This window comes from Leuciscus leuciscus (genome assembly GCF_965113295.1).
Source record: "Leuciscus leuciscus genome assembly, chromosome: 22".
In the NCBI taxonomy this organism is placed as follows: domain Eukaryota; kingdom Metazoa; phylum Chordata; class Actinopteri; order Cypriniformes; family Leuciscidae; genus Leuciscus; species Leuciscus leuciscus.
The window spans coordinates 15,096,536-15,120,838 of NC_138746.1; the positions used below are offsets into that span (position 1 = coordinate 15,096,536).

The following is a 24,303-nucleotide window of genomic DNA, read 5'->3' on the forward strand; positions in this document are numbered from 1 at the left end:
ATAAACAAACTGTCAGATCTGCTTGAAATGAACGCTGATGGCTCTAAACCAACACACTGTATTCCTCTGCTAGCAGTTGCTCATTAATTTCAAAATCAGAATCCGTCTGTCTCTCGCTTCATGAATGGACAGGTTATTCTGTTGTTTACAGCAAGTGGCAACCTTGCTAGAACTGTCAGAACTGTGAGAAAACACTGTGCCACAATTCTTCCTCTAAAACTCAATAAAAAAAAACATTTTATTGCATGGAGCTTTCCTGCATTCAAATACCAGCTTTTTTTCATAAGGCTTTATGAGTGATGGTGCCCCAGTGCTTTCAACTTAATGGCATGTGTTAATGACATGCCACATGGGAAATCTGAAGCTTTACATGCGGATTAATCTTTAAACAGAGGTGGATAAAAGGGGTTATTAAGAGAACACCCATTTTAAGGATCTTCACAAAGTATTAATCATCTTCACACTTATCTAATGGCCTGATTGTGAAGCAGAAGGTACTGTATGTAAAGATAATGAAATGCTTATCGCAGGTCATGAGATTACTTTAAACCCATTATCTTCTCTGCACTCTTTAGTCTTTAGTCTTAATGTGGTATAATGTGCTGGCTTTTATTTTGGAAAGTATCTTTTATTCTGACAGGTTTAATTGACTTGTGAGTGAAGGAGTATCATCCCTCTCAATTCATATGATTCTTTCAAAGCCTTGCCAATCTTCGGATATTATCACATGTTTGAATGCCACAAAACATGGAAGTGGCTTCAAAAACGCATCTACTAAGATATTAAGTCTCGGTACTTGAGACCCAATGACCACAACATGGAACTCATTCACCAACCCCCTGAACCAATTCTGCTAAACTAAAGCACAATTCCTGCTTTACACTCAAATTGCAGTTCTAAAACACACTTTTTTCAAAACACTACACACAATTCTCTGCTTTTGGCACAATTTTCATGCAGAAAATCTCTTGTTTTCACAAGGAACACACTGCCATTCAAATATGCACACTGACTCATCACATGGGCAAACACCCGTCACACAGTTTTACAATTAGCAATCAGAGCTTTAGCATAAAAGGGCAACAGGTGAGCTCTTCAATGGAGCAATGGATGCCAACATTGTATTTTTTTTTTTTTTTTTTTACTGTAACTGTATACAGTCAATTCTTCTGTTGTTTTGTATGTAGACCACTGTATGTACAACTTTGTGTTGGTTTGGGATGTACACTGTGTACATTGTTTTTGTGGGAAAAATTACTGTAAGTACTTCTATTTTAGGACACAGAGACGATGAAATGGAAGAAGCCTGCCAAATATTTCAGTTGATGTGTGCCAGCGGGGAACAGGCATGCAAGAGGATTTTACCCCCGTTGCCAGGGCCAACCTGTGATGCTGACAAGATTCTCTGGCCTGACCGAGACCGAAGACGGGATGCTGAGGGGGAATCATTTTGGGGGTTTTCTGTACTGTGTAGTACATGAATGAATAAAAATGTGCCAGACTATGTTGTAGTGTGTGTGTGTGTGTGTGTGTGTGTGTGTGTTTGTTTTTGTGGTTTACGAGGACTTTTGACCTGAATACGCACCAGCACTATGGGGACATTTGGGTTTATGAGGACAGAGGCCATGTCCTCATAAATCCGACAGCGTAGATGTCATTTACTACGTTCCAGAAGCTCCCTCTCAAAGTTTGGCGCCATGTCCTTACATACCACAAAACCCTGAAATTTTACCATACACAGTGTATCCCTGATTTCGAGAGTGCGCCCCTGTAGCCAGGTCCTGGTATTACACCCGCGTCATCAAAAATTTGCATCTTTTACACAAGTGTATTCTTTGGGGCCTGTGATTGGTCAGATCGGTACCGGTAGGCGGGAAATCGCGAAAACAAGATGGCGCCAGTGGGCGGAGCTTCAATCAGCTTTAGTGATTGGTCAGATCGGTACCGGTAGGCGGGAGATCGCGAAAACAAGATGGCGCCAGTGGGCGGAGCTTCAATCAGCTTTAAAATGTGTAGCAACTTAATGCAAAATACTAATTATTTAAGTATTTTTGCCTGTAATTTATTAATTTTGCATTAAATATATGATAAATAAATACATAAAATCCCGTTTATATTATGATAAGTACAACGTAATCAGAGGTGTAGTCATTCGTCGTCACGTCATTTCCTGTTTGGACTGGACAAACTCTGCACCTGAGAAGACATCTGTGGACCTGATGAAGGCAACTGTTATCCAAAAGGTAAGTTATAACGTTGTTTAATTGCTTCTCTAATAGCATGTGGGTCCGGTTGGCTTGTTTGTGCATGTTCTGTATGCTCTTCGCTGCTCGTTTTACAGTTAGAAAGCAGCTAGCGCGTGATGCTAACGGTGCTAGCGGACCTATAGTGATTCTGTTTACAGACTGACATGAGGGAATCAGCGATGCTTGTCATTTTAAACTCGTTTTCGATTGCACTATATTTGTAACTGCTACCTTTTCTGATCTCATAAAATAGTCTAGCCATCATAATAACGCGTTGTCATGACTACAGTATGTGAAGGGGAGGCTATTTCACCCAGTACAGTATCCTGATATGCTACTGTTAATATTACTACAGTTATGCTTGCTTTAAACACATTAAGACACAAATATGTGCTCATATTACTCCTGACTATAATAAAATATACTCTGAATATTATTAGAACTGTCAGTCTGATTCAGTCTTATTAATACTGTCACTATTATTGCCTATAATGTATCAATTGTGAATGAAATCTATGAATGAATAGTTATTATCAATTAACATATTCCTTAAATATCATATAATAATAAAGTATTAAAATAACTTGAATGCTGTTTACCATAATTGATCAATTTATTTAAAACAAGCTTTTTGAATAATATGTCAAATGAAATGCAATGGTCGTGATTAATGAGAGTCTTTTTCTATGCGCGCAGACACATGGGATGATGGCTGAAGTGAGTCAGTGAAGGAGAAGATCAAGATCTGGAAGAGGACATGCCGTTTACAGACAAAGATGAGCTCCAGGGCAGATTCAGCAATCATTATAAAGGTGAGTTCAGGGTTTCCATGCTTAAGCAGTGCCATGCGACCAGTGTTCCTCAGAAACAGATTATTTGCCACAGTTATCAGTCTCTGAATTATGATTGTGTGTGTAAGAAGTGAGTCACGATCACTTACTGTACATCTAGCACAGGCGCAATGTCTCGTATCACTCTCATACATACACACACTTGAACTCAGTGCCGTCCAAATGTATCTAGTTACCAGTGTCCCAGTAAAACTAGTGTCCTCATAGACCAGTATTCTGTTAAACTTACACAACACACTGAGATTCTTCAGTCAAGTCAAACATCAGGAACATGCTCTTATGATGTCCTCATAAATCTAGTGTCCTCATAGACCAGGATTCTGTTAAACTTACACAACACACTGAGATTCTTCAGTCAAGTCAAACATCAGGATCATGTTTTTATGATGTCCTCATAAAACGGTGTCCTCATAAAACTGGTGTAAAGCTACACACAACCTGACACACTGGAATGAAAACACATGTAATGTGATGCATAAAAGCCGTGAACATTACCTTGTGGTAACATTTAAATATTGAAATATTGATTTGAAAACTTTAACTATTTTGTAATCTTGTATATTATCTTAAATCAGTATTTCATGTGCAAATATTTATTGATAGGTAGCTGTGTATCAGGACCCTTATTATCCTGTCAGTTTATTTTGTATTAATTACTGACTGACTGTACATTATCCTTTATATATTCCATTTATAATGCTTTTTTTAAACTCTTGGGTGAGAGTTGTGCTGGAAGAGAACGAGCAAACGAAGCAGAGACATCTGTGAGATCTAGTGTTCACATATTTACACCACTGTTTCATGTCTAATGTGATGTTTTGTAGACTCTCTGTGAGGTTGAATCCTCCACTCTCGAAATGAAGAGTCCGTCCCCGTCCCAGTCAGAAGTCAGAGATGTACAGAAGGTATTGTTTTTTTGGAAATCAAATTAGGGATACAGCGATATGAACATTTGGGCCGATAACTGATCATTCTTTATATTCGAAAGCCGATATCTGATATATTAGCCGATGAATCTAAATCCAAAATTTGATATACTTTGAAAGCCTGATTACAAAAACGAAACGCACATCATTTAAAGCCAATGTCCCAAACACTTCAACATAAATCAAACATATACAGTACAGTGGCCTAATGTAAGATTCCTTAACTTTTAAAATGAATTTTACATTCATATTTCCAACTTTCTTTATAAAAAAATGACAACACTTTACAAAAAGGTTTCATCTTGTTAGTATTAGTTAACATGTACTAACAATGAATGAACAATACTTCTACAGGATTTACTTAATGTTTATCTTACTTAAAGGAACACTCCACCGTTTTTTGAAATAGGGCTTATTCACCTTCTTTCCTACATTTAGATAGGTGGGCAAATGCATTTTTGTCTCAGTGCATGCATTGTTTTAGTTTGACAGGGTCGGCGCTAGCTTAGCTTAGCATAATGAATGGAATCCTTTGTTGCCAGCTAGCATGTCCTGAGTAAAAGTGATATACATTTTTTTTAAAAACCCACCTAATTACTTCTTGTGGCCTGCGTATTCACAACAAGTACAAATAGTGATGCAGATTAACACTAGACGATTTCCTATGCAGATATTGACTTGGGACTATATTAGGGGGAAGCACAGGTGAAGCACTGCTACTTGGGCGCAGAGATATCACGCCCAAGTAGCAGTGCTTCGCCTGTGCTTCCCCCTAATATAGTCCTTAATATATAAGTCAATATCTGCCTAGGAAATCGCCTAGTGTTAATCTGCATCACTATTTGTACTTGTTGTGAATACGTAGGCCACAAGAAGTAATTAAGTGGGTTTTTAAAACATTTTATATCACTTTTACCATGCTAGCTGGCAACAAAGGATTCCATTCATTGTGCTAAGCTAAGCTAGCGCCGACCCTGTCAAACTAAAACAATGCATGCACTGAGACAAAAATGCATTTGCCCACCTATCTAAATGTAGGAAAGAAAGTGAATAAGCCCTATTTCAAAAAACGGTGGAGTGTTCCTTTAACGTTAATCTCAACATTTTCCAAGACATTTTAGGATCCAGTGTTGTATCTGTTAATTTAATACACTGTGAACGAACATGAATTCGCATATTTTATTAACTCACATTAACAAAAGTTTTTCAATATGAAAAGCAATTTCACTAAATGAATTGAATAGCTCTATTTGGAAATAATTAATCATTCTAGAATGATTGGTGTGATTTTGTAGGGGTTTGCATCTGCATAGAAAATAATAAATTGCAAGCAGAGATAAAAAAAAATAACAAAGATGTGAAATAAACAATGCCTCATATATTCCAGGTAAGTCTGACAGCATTTAGGTACAGAACTTGAGTAATCAACTGTAAAATAACACGGCAGAGTCTTTATATAGCCTGACTTCACAGAGGCCTATACTGCAATGTCACTACCACAGATGGGTATGAATGATAAAGCAATACATTGTGCAGCCCTACAAGTTAATGTTCATGGCTTTAATGCATCACATTACATGCATGTTCATTACAGTGTGTCAAGTGTGTGTGTGTCTTACACCTGTTTTATGAGGACACCGTTTTATGAGGACATCATAAGAGCAATGTCCTGATGTTTAACTTGACAGGAGAATCTCAGTGTGTTGTGTAAATTTGACAGAATCCTGGTCTATGAGGACACTAGTTTTACCGGGACACACATATGGAATATTAGGATCGATACTGATAACCCATAATTCACAGCTCATTGTGGCTAATACCAATAGCGAAAACTATTTGTGCTTGTCAGATTAAATATAATCATTGAAGAAGTTGGTAAAAAATAGCAACCTCTGTTTGGCTTTCAATAAGTGATACTAAAATTAGTATTTATTTGTCTTTTTTATATATTTTTACTACTTTTTTTTTCAGATGATAACTCTGAAGAATCAGATGAAACCTGAACAAGATACAGCAACTCTAAAGGTATCCAATAAGTTAATGTAATAACTCGGTTTCCTCAGAAACAGATTATTTGCCACAGTTATCAGTCCCTGAATTATGATTGTGTGTGTAAGAAGTGAGTCACGATCACTTACTGTACATCTAGCACAGGCGCAATGTCTCGTATCACTCTCATACATACACACACTTGACAGTGCCGTCCAAATGTATCTAGTTACCAGTGTCCCAGTAAAACTAGTGTCCTCATAGACCAGGATTCTGTTAAACTTACACAACACACTCAGTCAAAGTCAAACATCAGGATCATGTTCTTATGATGTCCTCATAAATCTAGTGTCCTCATAGACCAGGATTCTGTTAAACTTACACAACACACTCAGTCAAAGTCAAACATCAGGATCATGTTCTTATGATGTCCTCATAAATCTAGTGTCCTCATAGACCAGGATTCTGTTAAACTTACACAACACACTGAGATTCTTCAGTCAAGTCAAACATCAGGAACATGCTCTTATGATGTCCTCATAAAACGGTGTCCTCATAAAACTGGTGTAAAGCTACACACAACCTGACACACTGGAATGAAAACACATGTAATGTGATGCATAAAAGCCGTGAACATTACCTTGTGGTAGCATTTAAATATTGAAATATTGATTTGAAAACTTTATCTTGTATATTATCTCAAATCAGTATTTCATGTGCAAATATTTATTGATAGGTAGCTGTGTATCAGGACCCTTATTATCCTGTCAGTTTATTTTGTATTAATTACTGACTGACTGTACATTATCCTTTATATATTCCATTTATAATGCTTTTTTTAAACTCTTAGGTGAAGTGTTTCTGTATGTAATGCTTAATTTCATATTCTCAGATGAGCCATAAGAGCCAGTGGTCATTAGGCAGTGATTGTGCTGCTCTGACTGTGGGACTAGACAAAGTAAGTGAGAGTTGTGCTGGAAGAGAACGAGCAAACGAAGCAGAGACATCTGTGAGATCTAGTGTTCACATATTTACACCACTGTTTCTAATGTACAGGTATAACAATACTACGCATGTTTTAAAGAGAGAAACCCGTATTTTAGAGCGTAAATGGAAACAAACTAATTTAGAGGTCTTTAGAATCGCGTGGAAAGACAGTATGTCACGTTATAAAAAGGCACTAAAAGCGGCCAGGGCTGAGCACCTCCGCAAACTAATAGAAAACAACCAAAACAATCCAAGGTTTTTATTTAACACCGTGGCTAGACTAACAAATAAACAGACGTCACCCGAACAAAATATACCGTTACAGTTCAGTAGTAATGATTTCATGAACTTCTTCACTGAGAAAATAGAAAGCATCAGAACCACAATTGTAAACGTTCAATCTTCAATCGCGCCTTATAATTCAGCTTCAATTATCACCCCGCAAGAACAATTACAGTGCTTTACAACTATAGAACAAAAAGAGTTAAATAAACTTATCACTTCATCTAAAACAACAACATGTTTATTAGATCCTATACCAACTAAACTACTGAAAGAAGTATTACCTGTAGTGGAAGAGCCTCTCCTCAATATTATTAACTCGTCTTTATCTTTAGGTCATGTTCCAAGAACATTTAAACTGGCAGTTATAAAACCTCTCATTAAGAAACCACAATTAGATCATAATAATCTAGCAAATTATAGACCCATTTCAAATCTTCCATTTATGTCTAAAATATTAGAAAAAGTGGTGTCCGCTCAACTGGGCTCTTTCTTGCAACAAAATGATATCTATGAAAAGTTTCAGTCTGGATTCAGACCGCATCATAGCACTGAAACTGCGCTCGTTAAAATCACAAATGATTTACTTTTAGCTTCTGACCAAGGCTGTATCTCAATACTAGTTTTACTTGATCTTAGTGCTGCGTTCGATACTATAGATCATACATTACTCTTAGATCGACTACAAAATTATACTGGTGTTCAAGGACAAGCACTAAGCTGGTTCAAATCATACCTATCTGACCGCTACCATTTTGTCTATTTAAATGGAGAAAAATCGATCATAACTCCAGTAAACTATGGAGTGCCGCAGGGATCTGTATTAGGCCCTCTGTTATTTTCAATATATATGATGCCACTTGGAAATATTATAAGAAAACATGGAATTAGTTTCCATTGTTATGCTGATGACACTCAAATATATATTTCATCACGGCCGGATGAAAACGCTAAATTTTCCAAATTGACAGAGTGTGTTAAAGATATAAAAGATTGGATGACGCGTAATTTTCTTTTATTAAATCCAGACAAGACAGAGGTAATACTTATCGGTTAAAAAAACCGCCCACAAAACCTCGCACAATACAACTTTAACATCATAGGATGTCCTGTTACTTTATCCTCTACAGTAAAAGACCTGGGTGTTATACTCGATTGCAACCTGTCTTTTGAAAATCATATTTCATATGTTACAAAAACAGCCTTTTTCCACCTTAGAAACATTGCTAAGCTACGTAATATGCTATCAGTTTCTGATGCAGAAAAGTTAGTTCATGCATTCATGACCTCGAGACTGGATTACTGTAATGCTTTATTAGCTGGATGTCCTGCATCCTCAATAAACAAGCTACAGTTAGTCCAAAATGCCGCCGCTAGAGTTCTTACGAGATCAAGAAAATATGATCATATAACACTGATTTTATCATCACTGCATTGGTTACCTATAAAGTTCCGTATTAATTACAAGGTATTGCTACTGACTTATAAAGCCCTAAACGGCTTAGCTCCAGTCTATTTAACGGATCTTCTATCGCCCTATAATCCATCGCGCTCTTTAAGATCACTAAATTCAAGGCTTTTGGTCATACCTAGGATATCCAGAACCACCAAAGGAGGGAGAGCATTTTCACATTTGGCTCCAAAACTCTGGAATAGTCTTCCTGATACTGTTCGTTGCTCAGACTCGCTCTCCCAGTTTAAAACTAGATTAAAGTCGCATCTCTTCAGCCAGGCATTCATATAATCCTACAGTTCAAACTACAATCCGGCCTCTAGCTCATAAATGCCAGAGGAGAACTGGCCCCCGACTGAGCCTGGGTTCTCCCAAGGTTTTTTTTCTCCATTAGGTCACGTGATGGAGTTTTAGGACACCATTAGGTCACTTGATGGAGTTTTTCGGTTCCTTGCCACTGTTGCCTTTGGCTTGCTCAGTTGGGGATATTTTGGGGATATTTAATTTAATTTTATCAATCAATAAATTCCTCTTGAAACAAACTTTGTTGTATTATTTTAATTTAATACTGTGAAGCTGCTTTGATACAATCTGTATTGTGAAAAGCGCTATACAAATAAACTTGACTTGACTTGACTGTTTCATGTCTAATGTGATGTTTTGTAGACTCTCTGTGAGGTTGAACCCTCCACTCTCGAAATGAAGAGTCCGTCCCCGTCCCAGTCAGAAGTCAGAGATGTACAGAAGGTATTGTTTTTTTGGAAATCAAATTAGGGATACAGCGATATGAACATTTGGGCCGATAACTGATCATTCTTTATATTCGAAAGCCGATTTCTGATATATTAGCCGATGAATCTAAATCCAAAATTTGATATACTTTGAAAGCCTGATTACAAAAACGAAATGCACATCATTTAAAGCCAATGTCCCAAACACTTCAACATAAATCAAACATATACAGTACAGTGGCCTAGTTTGAACCAGTGTAAGGTTTCTTAGCTTCTAAAATGAATTTTACATTCATATTTCCAACTTTCTTTATAAAAAAAATGGCAATACTTTATAAAAAGGTTTCATCTTGTTAGTATTAGTTAACATGAACTAACAATGAATGAACAATACTTCTACATGATTTACTTAATGTTTATCTTACTTAACGTTAATCTCAACATTTTCCAAGACCTTTTAGGATCCAGTGTTGTATCTGTTAATTTAATGCACTGTGAACTAACATGAACTCACATATTTTATTAACTCACATTAACAAAAGTTTTTCTCTCTGTTAGTTCATGTTAGTTAATGCAATAACATATGTATTGTGAAGTTTTACCAAAACATCTATTGCCTTAATAATAATAATAATAATAATAAATCAAATGAAATTAAAATGCAAACAAGTTATTAGACAACATTAAACTTAAAATGAAATGGCCTAAAGAGCTGAAGGAACACCCCTAAACTGAGGCTTTGTTAGATGGTTTTAGCTCAACGGAACACAACCTATATATGATAAATTAGATATTTATACAAAATAAACATAATATTACAACTTATACTTGCACAAAATCATGCACAGATTAACTTGAGCTATTATTAATAGTAATCAACTATTACATAGTGAAACTCCTGTTGTGGATGCGCTCCTCCCAGGACAACACGCTGAAACACAGCAACTAAACCCAAAGAATTCACGACGTTTTTAATGCAATAGTTTGCTCATTATAGTGTTATGTATATATGACAGTCCCAATCATAATTAATGTTTTGCTGACCACCGGTAGGCCTACAGTGAAGTGTTTACTGCAGCACTCATTAACTCAGCCAAATGCATCCTATATGAGATAAATCAGATATATAACAAAAATAAAAAATATTACAACTTACAATTCCACAAGCGAACTCTCCCTGTAACAATGCGCTGATTTCACAGATTTGTGATTAAAACATTTCAAAACCATCATGGTGAACAGCGCACATCTGAAGCTGAAGGAAGTAATCCATTATTTATTAGTGTTAATATAGCGGCCTAATTTTCTTATCGGATTGACAATGATAACATTAATAATGAGCATTATTTTCATGCATCCCTGATTGGTTATGACCATATATTTATAGGGTTTTAACTTTATACTTGATTACAACTTATGTCACAGTGTTTTAAATCTTAAGTCACTGTTTGAAATGTCCCATCATACCTGAATTAGTTTGGCGTCATCAGCCTTCTTTTGCTCAAGTATATCATTGATAATGTGAAATTGTTTTAATTTTATGTTTTATGACAGTGATCAGTCAGTGTTAATGGAGTCAAGTATCTGTGCTGCTTCATTTGGAGAATCTCTGAATCCTTTGTATCTAATAGATGTTTATTTTTTCTTTCTTTGCCTTGCTTTCAGGTGAGCCCTGAGAAGGAACAATCATCATTGGAGGATCAAGACTGTGTTGAGATGGTAATAAAAAGAGCATTGCATCATTTTAGGAAATGCTAGTCTAGTAAGAACTTTTTCACATCATCTTTGGGGCTGTTTTACACCTGGTCATTTCATTGTCAAAACAATTCCATTTGGCCACATAAATGTGTCTGCACAAAACAGACATAAATCCGATCTTCATTTCCCGCGCTATATCAGATTTAACGGTGTTCACGTCATCGAAAGCTACCGCTATGAGCAGCATTTTTTGTATCAGCTAATTTTAAGATCAATAGGAGAGAGAGTAGCATCAGCACTGGTAAAATCATTTATTCTCACTACTTTTAATGAAGATGACTGTGTGTTGAGCATCTGCGACTTACTTTAATTTATTTTTAGTTTGTATTTTGTGCATCAGCATGCTGAAGAGATCCTCAGCTACTCATCTGCAGTGATGCGTGTTGCAGAAGCGCTGTCATATCTCACTATAACGTGTCATATAGCCTAAAATACGCTCTCACCTGTTTATTATTTGGCATTTTTGGGAGGAGTAAAATTCATAGTGTTACCATTAATTACCTTTACTCTAGTGACCCACCACAGTCTAATCTGTCCCTCCACAGTTTGAACCAAAAGAACCGAAAATATTTTTACGCCTCATAATAACATAAATTGTCTTTGTTTTTTGCGCAATTGCTTTGGCAAAGCATCTCTCAAACATATTAAAATCAAAAGCACAACATGGCTTAATGCCCTTATCAAATCGCAAAAGACGATAAGAAAGTAAGTCTGTAGTCTGTTGTGCTGCGTGTTTCAAACTGAAGAGCACACTTTGCTCGCTCGATCAGCTCATGATCTGGCTTTTTCCATGCCTTGTTTCACAGGGAATGAATGCAGTGAACTCCATCTCTGCATGTGCCATAAGTTTAACATGCATTTGGGAACGCAACCAGCACCAGTTACTCTCTATTTTCACATTCGCATTATATCCACATTTTTTGTGGTAATACAATTTTGCAATAAGATGCGTTTATAAACCTGTTTTCACTTAAACTGCAGGTTTCTGCCAGTATAACAGCTTAAGTGAAGAAATTAAGAAAGTATTATAAACTCTTATTGTAAAATAATATACTCATTATAAAATACAAATTTTTCATTGACAGTATTAGTATATCACTGTCTAGGCGATAATTCTAATAATAGTGATCTTAGTGAAGTATTATAGTTGTTATTAATATGATTATTATTATTAAACGGTGCCATTTGTCATGTTTCATAAATGACTTCTGAATACAGGTTAAACTGAAGATGTTCTTGTTTTAAATGTCTCTTTTTCTTTAAGATGAGATCAGTATGACGGACTCTGATGCCAGTGATCGTGATGAAAGCGGTTCTGAAGGTGATGTTCCTGCTGGAGCTGCAGGCGTCTCCAGTAATGTTGGTATGTGTCAACTAATGCTGGGTACACACCAAAAGATTTTTTACATCTTATAAGATTTTCAAAATGTGATAGACCACAAACATGAGGACAAAAAATCCTAGATTTAACCGTTTTGCTCCTATAGTGTGTGGTGTGCCATGATGTGAAAAGACCGTGAGGGTTGGGTATCGTTTAAATTTTAACGATTCCGATTCTGCTTATCGAATCCGGTTCTTAACGATTCTTGGTTTCGATTCCAATATTTATTGGAGAGAAAAAAGAGAGCAAATACTTTTTTCTACCTTTTATTCTTGTTACATTTAGGCTATTACCAGTAAAACTGTGACAATGCATCTTAATTTACAATATGCTGTATATATATAACACTTTAAGGAATTATAGACTCGACTCGTATTAATTGTCTGATGTATTTATTCATGATCTCTATTTTAAACAAAACTGGTTCTCATTTTATCCAGAATTATGCGGCTCTAGTTTTGTACCTGAGTGTGAGAGACTGCTATTGCTGCTGCTAGTAGCTTTATCTGGTGTGTGGAAACCTGTGGTACTGCTGTTGAGAGATCGCACCGAATCAAATGCGCTGCATTCCTTCAAATTGACCCTGTGTTGCAGCAAATGTTTCATCATATTGGAGGTGCTTCCTCCCTTGCATGAAATGTCTTTCTTGCATGTGATACAATTCGCTGTATTTTTGAACTTTTGAACGTCTGCTGCGCTCCGCCATCGTAAATATAACGTACAGCGCATGTGCGGCAGGCAGGTCCTGGCAGATCAATACAACTGTAAACAAATGCTCACTGCCATTCACCTCGCGCATGTGAGCATCACCAAAGTAAGGAATCGATAAGCGGAATTGAAGTGCGCACGTCTTATCGAATCCCCGGTTTTTGGCATTTTGGAACCGGTTCTAGATACCCAACCCTAAAGACCATGCAATCAGAGTCTCGACTGTTAACACTCTAGAGACCTCAGAATAAGCATGGCGGACGATATGCAGGAAGAAATTGCAATGATAGTGTTTGGAAAAGTTTTACACAACACGTTGTGTAAACATTTGTGCCACAAATCAACAAGCTGATCCTCCATCTCTGCTGTCCACATCAATTTCACTTTGTGCTGCGCCATGACTGCGTTTGTTATGCTTCCGTCTTCCTTCATCTCGCTTTCTGATTGGATATTGTTTCCTTTCACGTGATAATCTCCAGAGCATGCGCGCGTTTGTCCTTGGGCTTCCCCCCACATTTCAGGATTTCTGATCGTAAATATTCAACATGTTGAATATTTGCGATTCGCGATCAGGGCGGCTCCGACGTTCTTCCGATCAGGTTCGGAACACTCTTAACACACCTCACACCAAGGGAAAATCTGATAAGATAATCTATAACCATCAAGATAATCGGGACACAGCTAGGATTGTCAGAAGGGGGAAATCGGCCCAAAATCAGCCTGATTATCTTTTGGTGTGTACCCAGCATAACAAGTTTGTGTTTATGAACATGTTTATTATTATTTTAAACCAATATATATTGTGGTGCAATTTTACGTTAGTATTTTCACCCAAGAAAAATGGTTTTAAGCCAGTTATATACACTGAACAAAATTATAGATCTAACTCAAAGTTCTAAGACTTATTCTATGTACCCAAAATGCCTATTTCTCTCAAATATTGTTCAAAAATCTGTCTAAATCTGTGTTAGTGAGCACTTCTCCTTTGCCGAGTTAATCCATCCACCTCACAGGTGTGGCATATCAAGATACTGATTAGACAGCATGATTATTGCACAGGTGTGCCTTAGGCTAGCCACAATAAAAGGCCACTCTAAAATGTGCAGTTTTATCACACAGCACAATGCCACAGATGTCGCAAGTTTTGAGGGAGCGTGCAATTGGCATGCTGACAGCAGGAATGTCCACCTGCTGTTGCCCGTGAATTGAATGTTCATTTCTCTACCATAAGCCGTCTCCAAAGGCTTTTCAGAGAATTTGGCAGTACATCCAACCGGCCTCACAACTGCAGACCACGTGTAACCACACCAGCCCAGGACTTCCACATCCAGCATCTTCACCTCCAACACCGTCTGAGGCCAGCCACCCGGACAGCTGCTGCAACAATCGGTTTGCATAACCAAAGAATTTCTGCACAAACTCAAAAACCGTCTCAGGGAAGCTCATCTGCATGCTCATCGTCCTCATCGGGGTCTCGACCTGCAGTTGGTCGTTGTAAACGACCTGCGTGGGCAAATGCTCACATTCGATGGCGTCTGGCACTTTGGAGAGGTGTTCTCTTCACGGATGAATCCCGGTTTTCACTGTACAGGGCAGATGGCAGACAGGTTTGCTGATGTCAACATTGTGGATCGAGTGGCCCATGGTGGGGTTATGGTATGTGCAGGCGTATGTTATGGACAACGAACGCAGGTGCATTTTATTGATGGCACTTTGAATGCACAGAGATACCTTGATGAGATCCTAAGGCCCATTGTTGTGCCATTCATCCACGACCATCACCTCATGTTGCAGCATGATAATGCACGGCCCCATTCTGCAAAGATCTGTACACAATTCCTGGAAGCTGAAAACATCCCAGTTCTTGCATGGCCACCATACTCACCGGACATGTCACCCATTGAGCATGTTTGGGATGCTCTGAATCGGCGTATACGACAGCGTGTTCCAGGTCCTGCCAATATCCAGCAACTTCACACAGCCATTGAAGAGGAGTGGACCAACATTCCACAGGCCACAATCAACAACCTGATCAACTCTATGCGAAGGAGATGTGTTGTACTGCGTGAGGCAAATGATGGTCACACCAGATAATGACTTGTTTCCAGACCCCCGACACCCCCCAACACCCCCCAACCCCCCGACACCACACAAAACTGCACATTTTAGAGTGGCCTTTTATTGTGGCCAGCCTAAGGCACACCTGTGCAATAATCATGCTGTCTAATCAGTATCTTGATATGCCACACCTGTGAGGTGGATGTATTATCTCGGCAAAGGAGAAGTGCTCACTAACACAGATTTAGACAGATTTGTGAACAATATTTGAGAGAAATAGGCCTTTTGTGTACATAGAAAAAGTCTTAACTTTTAGTTCAGCTCATGAAAAATGGGGGCAAAAACAAAAGCGTTTAGAATTTTGTTCATAGTGTATGTATATATATATCATACTATAGTGCAGGGTTCACCAATCTCAGTCCTGGAGGGCCGCTGTCCTGCAGTGTTTAGCTCCAACCCCAATTAAACACACCTGAACCAGATAATCAAGGTCTCCCTAGGCATACTAAAAACTTTCAACCAGGTGTGTTGGAGCTGGTTGGAGCTAAACTCTGCAGGACAGCGGCCCTCCAGGACCGAGATTGGTGAACCCTGCTATAGTGTGTCAGTAGATAATATCAGATTACATTTCTAAACATTCCTTTTGCCATTAATTGTAAAAATCAGTTATCAATAATCAGATATTATTATAAATAACAATTTTTCTAGAACAAAATTAATGGAATCAGTACCAAACCAATAATAATAATAATAATAATTCATTACATTTATATAGCGCTTTTCTCGGCACTCAAAGCGCTTTACATAGAAGGGGGAATCTCCTCAACCACCACCAATGTGCAGCATCCACTTGGATGATGCGACGGCAGCCATATTGCGCCAGAACGCCCACCACACACCAGCTTACTGGTGGAGAGGAGACAGTGATGAAGCCAATCAGTATATGGGGATGATTAGGAGGCCATGATCGACAGAGGCCAAGGGGCAAATTTGGCCAGGATGCCGGGGTTACACCCCTACTCTTTCGAAAGACATCCTGGGATTTTTAATGACCACAGAGAGTCAGGACCTCGGTTTTACGTCTCATCCGAAGGACGGTGCTCTTTGACAGTATAGTGTCCCTGTCACTATACTGGGGCATTAGGACCCACACAGACCACAGGATGAGCACCCCCTGCTGGCCTCACTAACACCTCTTCCAGCAGCAACCTGTTTTTCTCAGGAGGTCTCCCATCCAGGTACTAACCAGGCTCAGCCCTGCTTAGCTTCAGTGGGCAACCAGTCTTGGGCTACAGGGTGACATGGCTGCTGATAAATAAGTTTATCATGTTCATGTTGGTCAAAAACTTTAAAAAGGAGATGTTTAACACAACATTCCATCTCCAGAATAATGTTTTGAATGTCATTTGAAATGTAATTTTTAGATATCAGATGTATAACCAGTATTAAGTTATAGATGCAGGTTTGAGTTACATCTGAGTTTCTGATCTGTCTATAACTGATTTCCTACAGGTGTTCAGAAGATGCCCATCGAGAAACCACTGAAGTTCCTCAAGGTACCTGAGGTTTAAATCAGAATATGACCACCATTGTAAGTACATGAGCTCTCATATAGTTAGAGTTTACTAAAGCATGTATTCTTCTGTACAGAGAATGAACGTGAGGCAGGAATAGAAAACCTTGTGGAAAGGACAAAAAGTGTGCTGGTCAAATGCTGAAGTTACAGCTGCAATTGAACATTTTAAGGCACATACACTCACCTAAAGGATTATTAGGAACACCATAGTAATACTGTGTTTGACCCCCTTTCGCCTTCAGAACTGCCTTAATTCTACGTGGCATTGATTCAACAAGGTGCTGAAAGCGTTCTTTAGAAATGTTGTCCCATATTGATAGGATAGCATCTTGCAGTTGATGGAGATTTGTGGGATGCACATCCAGGGCACGAAGCTCCCGTTCCACCACATCCCAAAGATGCTCTATTGGGTTGAGATCTGGTGACTGTGGGGGCCATTTTAGTACAGTGAACTCATTGTCATGTTCAAGAAACCAATATGAAATGATTCGAGCTTTGTGACATGGTGCATTATCCTGCTGGAAGTAGCCATCAGAGGATGGGTACATGGTGGTCATAAAGGGATGGACATGGTCAGAAACAATGCTCAGGTAGGCCGTGGCATTTAAACGATGCCCAATTGGCACTAAGGGGCCTAAAGTGTGCCAAGAAAACATCCCCCACACCACCACCACCAGCCTGCACAGTGGTAACAAGGCATGATGGATCCATGTTCTCATTCTGTTTACGCCAAATTCTGACTCTACCATCTGAATTTCTCAACAGAAATCGAGACTCATCAGACCAGGCAACATTTTTCCAGCCTTCAACTGTCCAATTTTGGTGAGCTTGTGCAAATTGTAGCCTCTTTTCCTATTTGTAGTGGAGATGAGTGGTACCCGGTGGGGTCTTCTGCTGTTGTAGCCCATCCGCCTCAAGGTTGTGCGTGTTGTGGCTTCACAAATGCTTTGCTGCATACCTCGGTTGTAACGAGTGGTTATTTCAGTCAAAGTTGCTCTTCTATCAGCTTGAATCAGTCGGCCCATTCTCCTCTGACCTCTAGCATCAACAAGGCATTTTCGCCCACCATTCTTTGTAAACCCTAGAAATGGTTGTGCGTGAAAATCCCAGTAACTGAGCAGATTGTGAAATACTCAGACCGGCCCGTCTGGCACCAACAACCATACCACGCTCAAAATTGCTTAAATCACCTTTCTTTCCCATTCTGACATTCAGTTTGAAGTTCAGGAGATTGTCTTGACCAGGACCACACCCCTAAATGCATTGAAGCAACTGCCATGTGATTGGTTGATTAGATAATTGCATTAATGAGAAATTGAACAGGTGTTCCTAATAATCCTTTCGGTGAGTGTATAACCAAAGGAAAACTGGCCACACTGACTGAATGCCAGCAGTGTAAGACCGCTGAGGATCCTTTCCGTGGGTTTTCAATTTCTGCCTCTCTCTCATTCTCTGTACAGAAGAATACATGCTTTAGTATTCTCTAAACACATGAGAGCTTTTGTACTTACAATGATGGTTGTATTCTAATGACACTATACTCTTCTAGAGCTGATGTACAGCCCAAACTAACTTTGTTGAATACTTTTCCTGTTATCTCTGTAATTCTGCTTTGAAACTTGACAATTATGTTTACATTTTCTGGAAATAAGAGAATTGTCTTTTTAGGTAAACCGTCCCTTGTAAGTCGGTTTCTCTACATGTTGCAGCATATATTGCATGTTGAGTGAGTTCATTTTATACATTTCAAAGCCTGTTTAATGACATCTTTAAATTGTGCCTGTTTCCAAGGGCTGTTTTGTCAATCTTTTCGAAGTTTTGAATGGTTCATCTGTTTGTCATTTTAATATGTCAAAACAGTAATGATACTGTATGCTTTCTGAAAGATCACACAGTTGTGCAAGTTTTATTGACCATGTTTTTAAGTTTGTGGATGTCACTTTCCCCTTAAAATGGCATGACATGATTGTATTACATGGTAAAACTGAAAAAAACTAAATGTTTATGATGATATTATTGAATTCATAATTAAAGCACTTCTAAAACACTTCTGTCCCTGTAATGTTGCAAGTTGTTTTGTGTATTGTATTGGAGATCCGGTACTCTTTAATCACCTTAGTCTTGGTAATACACCGTGTTGTCAGGTTTGTGTGTGTGTGTGGGCATGTACCATTAAACACACTCGTCCTTATAATGTTGGATTATGCAGTTGTGTATTGTGTTTAAGATCCAGTCCTCTTAAATCACCTTAGTCTTGGTAATACACTGTGTTGTCAGGTTTGTGTGTGTGTGTGTGGTCATGTACCAGTAAAACACATTGGTCCCTGTAATCCACTGAAATGACATATTTAGTGTATTGTAAAAAGAGTGTCCTCATAATCAAGTCGGGCCCCAAAAATCACAATTATGTCATAGGCGGGAACATTTTAGGATGGGCGGGAATGTCCTTGTGTACCACCAAAATATCATATGGTCATATTTTCTGTTCTGTTGTGTGTATAGAACATTTGAAGTCAGATTTGTGATCTGCAGATTACAACAAAATTTTTGATATTTGTTTCATCACTGTAGGGCATTGGGAAAGGGGTGTCCCCATATACCACCACCAAACTTGTTTGGGCATCAGTGTCCTTCTATACCACAAAAACAAGTATGTGTGTGTGTGTGTGTGTGTGTGTGTGTGTGTGTGTGTGTGTGTGTGTGTGTGTGTGTGTGTGTGTGTGTGTGTGTGTGTGTGTGTGTGTGTGTGTGTGTGTGTGTGTGTGTGTGTGTGTGTGTGTGTGTGTGTGTGTGTGTGTGTGTGTTTGTGAGGGCTTGTGTGTGATGTCTGAGGGCAAAGTTTGGTTTTTCAGCAAGAGTGAATGGTTTTGAGGGTAGAGCTTAATTTTGACCTGAAAATAGGATGGATTATGGATTTGTGTTTACTGTTTTGAAAATACGAGGCATAGTTTTTAAGTTTTTAATGTGTTTAAGCAATCGAGAAAAACTGTAAACAGTGTATAAGCAATAAGTCCCTTTAAAGTTCAAGACAAGTTTGTTTGTGCTGTTTTCTCTGTGGTCTGTGTCATTTTTTTAAAAGTATTTTATCCTACAAACATGTTCAATGTGAGACACACTAAATTATGCTTTTTGAAGAGTTGGCAACCCTTTAACCCTTTCTGCAGTCATGCAAAAGCTTTATGTGTATTTTACTAAGATGTGCTTGGCATGGTGTTTTTTTCTGTAACATGTTTTTCTAACTATCTGCAAACTTTATTTGAGGAAGAGAGCAAAATTTAAGTTGCTATTCATTGAAGATCATCTCCTCCACCACGGCTCTTAAAACTCATCCAGAGATAAACATTTGAAATGTGCAACGTGTATAGCATTTTACAGCATTGATTTCAAACTGAGTGCAACTCATCTTGAGGTGACAAGTTCAGTTTTGGTGGTGGAGGATAAAAGTCGGTAGAGAAGTCTCTACAGTTTAAGCGAACATGAACACTAAATGAATAAAATGACAAGTCTTCAGATGTGCAGTTTGATTTTCCAGGCACAAAGTGATGGTGTTGCTTAGAAACAGGAGTTCTGTTCTGCTTCTAATCAGGGCATGATTCCCACTGTGCTTTCCTGTCAAGTCTTGGCTCCCGTGGCGACACTGTGCCATTCTGTATGATCTCCCCTACTGGCACAACAAGAGTGCGAAGGGTGGGCAACTTCAGCTAGGACATTTCAGACACCGCTCTGTGGGTAAACAGCAGTGGTTGCATTAGACTTTCTCATTGTGCATCAATTTGACAGGCAGGGTCATATTCCGTTATACCCGCCATTTTAATTTTCATATTTTAATGATAAGAAATTTAGGCTAGGCAAGGCAAGTTTATTTATATAGCACATTTCATACACTATGGTAATTTAAAGTGCTTTACACAGAAAGGAATTAAGATCATCACAAAATAAAAGCAAGGAAAATTAAAACCGTTATAAAAGGAATTAAAAGAGATATAAAGCTCTTGTTTTTGTTCACATTTTAATCTTGAACTTACAGGATGAGCATATATGATAGATTATGCAGTTATTATTTATGAAGAGAACAGATGGACAGAGTGTGCGTCACTTTTCATGTTCAACAGCACACGAAGATGGATGTTTTTTTTCCGCAGCACTACCTTTGTACATGAACAGGCAAATATGAGCAACGCAATATCGCAAAAATACAATTATGATTAGAATATGAACAAAACACGTAAAAAATGAACTGAACTGAACTAAACTCAATCGACTTTCTGTATCTGCCTGAACTCAAACCTTCCGCATGGACTTATAGGTTATCGCCTGTGAGTAATCAAACACAGCAAGGGAGACTGATGCAGAGGCAGCTGTCTTTAGATTTTTCGTCTTTGCCTCGGACAGACGACTTCTCATGGTAGTTTTAATTTTGTTCTGGAGGCTGAACCCATGCTTTGCTGCCACACTGGAGTGAACTCACCATGAACTGCACAGTTACAAGTTACAATAGATCACCTTCAGTGTAATCTGTCAAAATGACGGACAGTCTTCAGATTTGTGACCTCCTATTGTGTAAGGAAACCCTTTTCTGTTATTTTATACCAAAATATGGTGTTCCTTGCAGTGGTGTAGTCTAGTTTTTTGTAGTGAGTATACTGTAATCTGTAATATACTCTACTGTGCAATAGTAATATATTTCTGTTATAATTTCTTCAAGTTATACCGAACTTTTATTTTGACAGGTTGTCGTAAAGACATTACAGTTTCTGTGTGTATATGAAACGAATGAATGACGATAGTTCTCTTACGAGAGGTCTCTCGTACTGCGTAAGATATCTTACGCTAGGGGAAAATCCTTTTCCGCGAGATATTGAAGCCCAAAATTATCCTTAATTTTGTAATAATGCAAAACGCGTTGCAGCAGCAATGCAGACATAGGCGAGACAGCTCGCGCGCCTATTGGCTGCTCTGCGGCAACTGCAGCAGCCTATCGAGCGAGGCCTGGCGTGACGTCAGACCCAATCAGGGCACTTCGCGCCCGCTGCGTCACGTCCCGCCGAAATGGGCGTGGTCTAGGCCTATAAATATCGCTCGCAGGCAGCTATTATCTGATTTTTCATCCTTCAAGCGAAGCACACGCATCGCTGGAGCTGGATAAGAAGCCGCGCCGTCTGAAAGAGAGCACCTTCAGCGGGACGAGTCACTGAAGTCGCTGGCCGCGCCGCCTTCCTTGCCTTCCTGCTGCGCTTTCCGGCATTATATCCTTTCTCTGCTACTGTGTTTATGTATGTGTGTGTGCTCGCCGCCGCGACACACACTCCCATTGCACTAAAAGAGCTGGGCGTCTTTTTCAAGACGCCCCTTTTCCTGATCACGCAGCTCTCGCACTCGCTGACGGCGACTGCCCTCACTGCGAGTTAGGTACTGCCTATGGTGACTCTCCAACCCGCAAAGCTTGCCGGTTCGCCCGCTTGCCTTGCCTGCTTGGGGGACGATACCTGTTCTCCCTCTGTTCGAGCCGCGCACACCGCGCCGCTCACAGAGGATGTCAGGAGCGGGCGGTCACGGGGCTAGCTTTCTCTCTCCCTCTGTTCAAGCCGCGCAAACTGCGCCGCTCACAAGGGAGGCTGGAAGCGGACGGTCGGGGTTAGTTTTTCTTTACGTTATAAGAAAGCTACCCTGCCTTCTGCGCCCCATTCATGCGTCACTCACCGGCGAAAGGAGAAAGGTGTGTTTTTAGTCCCTCTGAGGATGGACTGACCTTCAATTTCTCATACATATTCCCAGTTCCCTGATCATGCGACTGGAAATATCAATATTGCAGCAGGCGAGCCTGTTTTAATACAAGCGCACCTGCAAGCATACGCCGAAGAAAGCATGTGACGCTCTTATATGCTCGTGCATCCGAAAACCTTTGCGTTCCCCCCCTGTGGCTCAGTGGCGGAATCATTGGTTTTTCTCACGAGAGACCGGAGTTTGAATCCCGGTCTAGCGGCAGTTAAAATTATGCCGCCAATGCTTCGCTCTGTCAGTTCCCTGAAAAGCGACTGCAGACGTGCATTTTGCAGCCAACGAGCGCGTTGCACAACCCGCTCGCCTGCACCCAAACACCGTTTCTATGGTTTCCGTGCGTCACTGGCGAAAGGAGAAAAGAGCGTTTTCTGGTCCCCCCGCGGACGGACCGACCTCCTCTTTCTCGTACATTTCTCATTCCCCTCTGAAGTTCGGGCGACTGGAAATGTCAGTATTGCAGTGAGCAAACCTGTTGTAATACACGCATGCCTGCAAACAAACGCCAGCACGTTGACGCTCTCTTATGCCGTCAATACTCGCTCTGTCAGTTCCCTGAAAAGGTGACTGCAGATGTGTATTTTGCAGCCAACGAGCGCGTTGTACAACCCGCTCGCCTGCACCCAAACACCGTTTCTATGGTGTTCTGTGCGTCACTGGCGTAAGGAAAAAAAGGGAGTTTTTCTGGTCCCGCTGCGGACGGACCAACCTCCTTTTTCCTATACATTTCCCATTCCCCTCTGGAATTCAGGCGACTGGAAATGTCAATATTGCAGTGAACAAGCCTGTTGTAATGCACGCAGGCCTGCAATAAACGCCAGCATGTTGACGCTCTCTGTTTCTATGGCAACTTCTCGCTCGTTCAGTTCCAGTAAATGTGACTGTTCCAGTGTATCCTGCAGTAAACAAGTCGGTTCTGTCACCCGCTTGCCTGCACACAAACGCCGTTTTTACGGCTACCCAGATAAATCCCATAAGTGTGAATTTTTTCTGGTGTCCCGGCCACGGCCGATGGTGCTTTATGTGTAAGAAGAATGCCCACTGCCCAGTGCCCATCTCTACACACAAGCACAGCCCGTCACACAGGGCTCGCGCACATGAATCGGCTCAGACCGATTGCGCTTCAAACATGGTGAATGTGCCCACTAACACCACATTATGCATGTCTCACGGTTTCTGTAAAAACGAAACCAACGTGCACTCGCTTCACGCAAGCGAACGATGCTTTCGGTGTGATAAATGTGCCCGCTGTCCCGCGCCCACATCCACACATAGACATGACAGTTCCCACGGGAACCGCCCAGCCCTCCCCCTCGCGGTTAACCACCGCAGAGGAGTCGAGCGCGGGCAATCTGCCCGCTGTCATCAGCGCGCCCCATGCCTCAAATGTCACGAGCGACACGCTTGTGTTACAGCACACCGAAGCTTCTCCATCGCTGAGCGAGCGGAGCGCGCTTCGTATTCGACCCCTAGCTATCCATGCAGACGCATGGGCAAAGCTACCCGGGGTTTTCGAAGTGGGTGCTGAACATTATAGAAAGAGGCTATTCGCTGCAGTTTCGCCGACGCCCTCGCCGCT

At 40.0% G+C, this 24,303-nt stretch overlaps 1 protein-coding gene across 9 annotated transcripts; it reads left to right on the forward strand.

The window, feature by feature from the left end:
- The first annotated feature begins 1,513 nt into the window (after nucleotides 1-1,513).
- Nucleotides 1,514-19,749, forward strand: LOC309487267 (uncharacterized protein). Of its 9 annotated transcripts, none has more exons than XM_082154887.1 (8): nucleotides 3,821-4,002; nucleotides 5,995-6,048; nucleotides 6,905-6,970; nucleotides 9,401-9,481; nucleotides 11,131-11,184; nucleotides 12,488-12,586; nucleotides 16,883-16,961; nucleotides 19,518-19,749. In XM_082154887.1, the coding sequence occupies exons 1-6, from the start codon at nucleotides 3,955-3,957 to the stop codon at nucleotides 12,500-12,502; spliced, it is 318 nt and encodes a 105-aa protein (XP_082011013.1). In that variant the 5' UTR covers nucleotides 3,821-3,954; the 3' UTR covers nucleotides 12,503-12,586; nucleotides 16,883-16,961; nucleotides 19,518-19,749. The 9 variants fall into 9 exon arrangements, with proteins under 9 accessions (XP_082011009.1, XP_082011016.1, XP_082011013.1 ...); XM_082154888.1 differs by lacking the exon at nucleotides 19,518-19,749 and adding an exon at nucleotides 18,615-19,494 and having other exon boundaries at nucleotides 16,883-16,926; XM_082154886.1 differs by lacking the exon at nucleotides 19,518-19,749 and adding an exon at nucleotides 17,712-18,588.
- The last annotated feature ends 4,554 nt before the right edge of the window (nucleotides 19,750-24,303 follow it).

Bases quoted from the DNA above. Each gene is read 5' to 3' on its own strand.
- LOC309487267 (XM_082154882.1), top strand. From the start codon at position 3,955: ATGAAGAGTCCGTCCCCGTCCCAGTCAGAAGTCAGAGATGTACAGAAG. The intron at 4,003-5,994 runs GTATTGTTTTTT...TTTTTTTTTCAG, and splicing joins AAGTCAGAGATGTACAGAAG to ATGATAACTCTGAAGAATCA. The intron at 6,971-9,400 runs GTAAGTGAGAGT...GATGTTTTGTAG, and splicing joins TGACTGTGGGACTAGACAAA to ACTCTCTGTGAGGTTGAACC.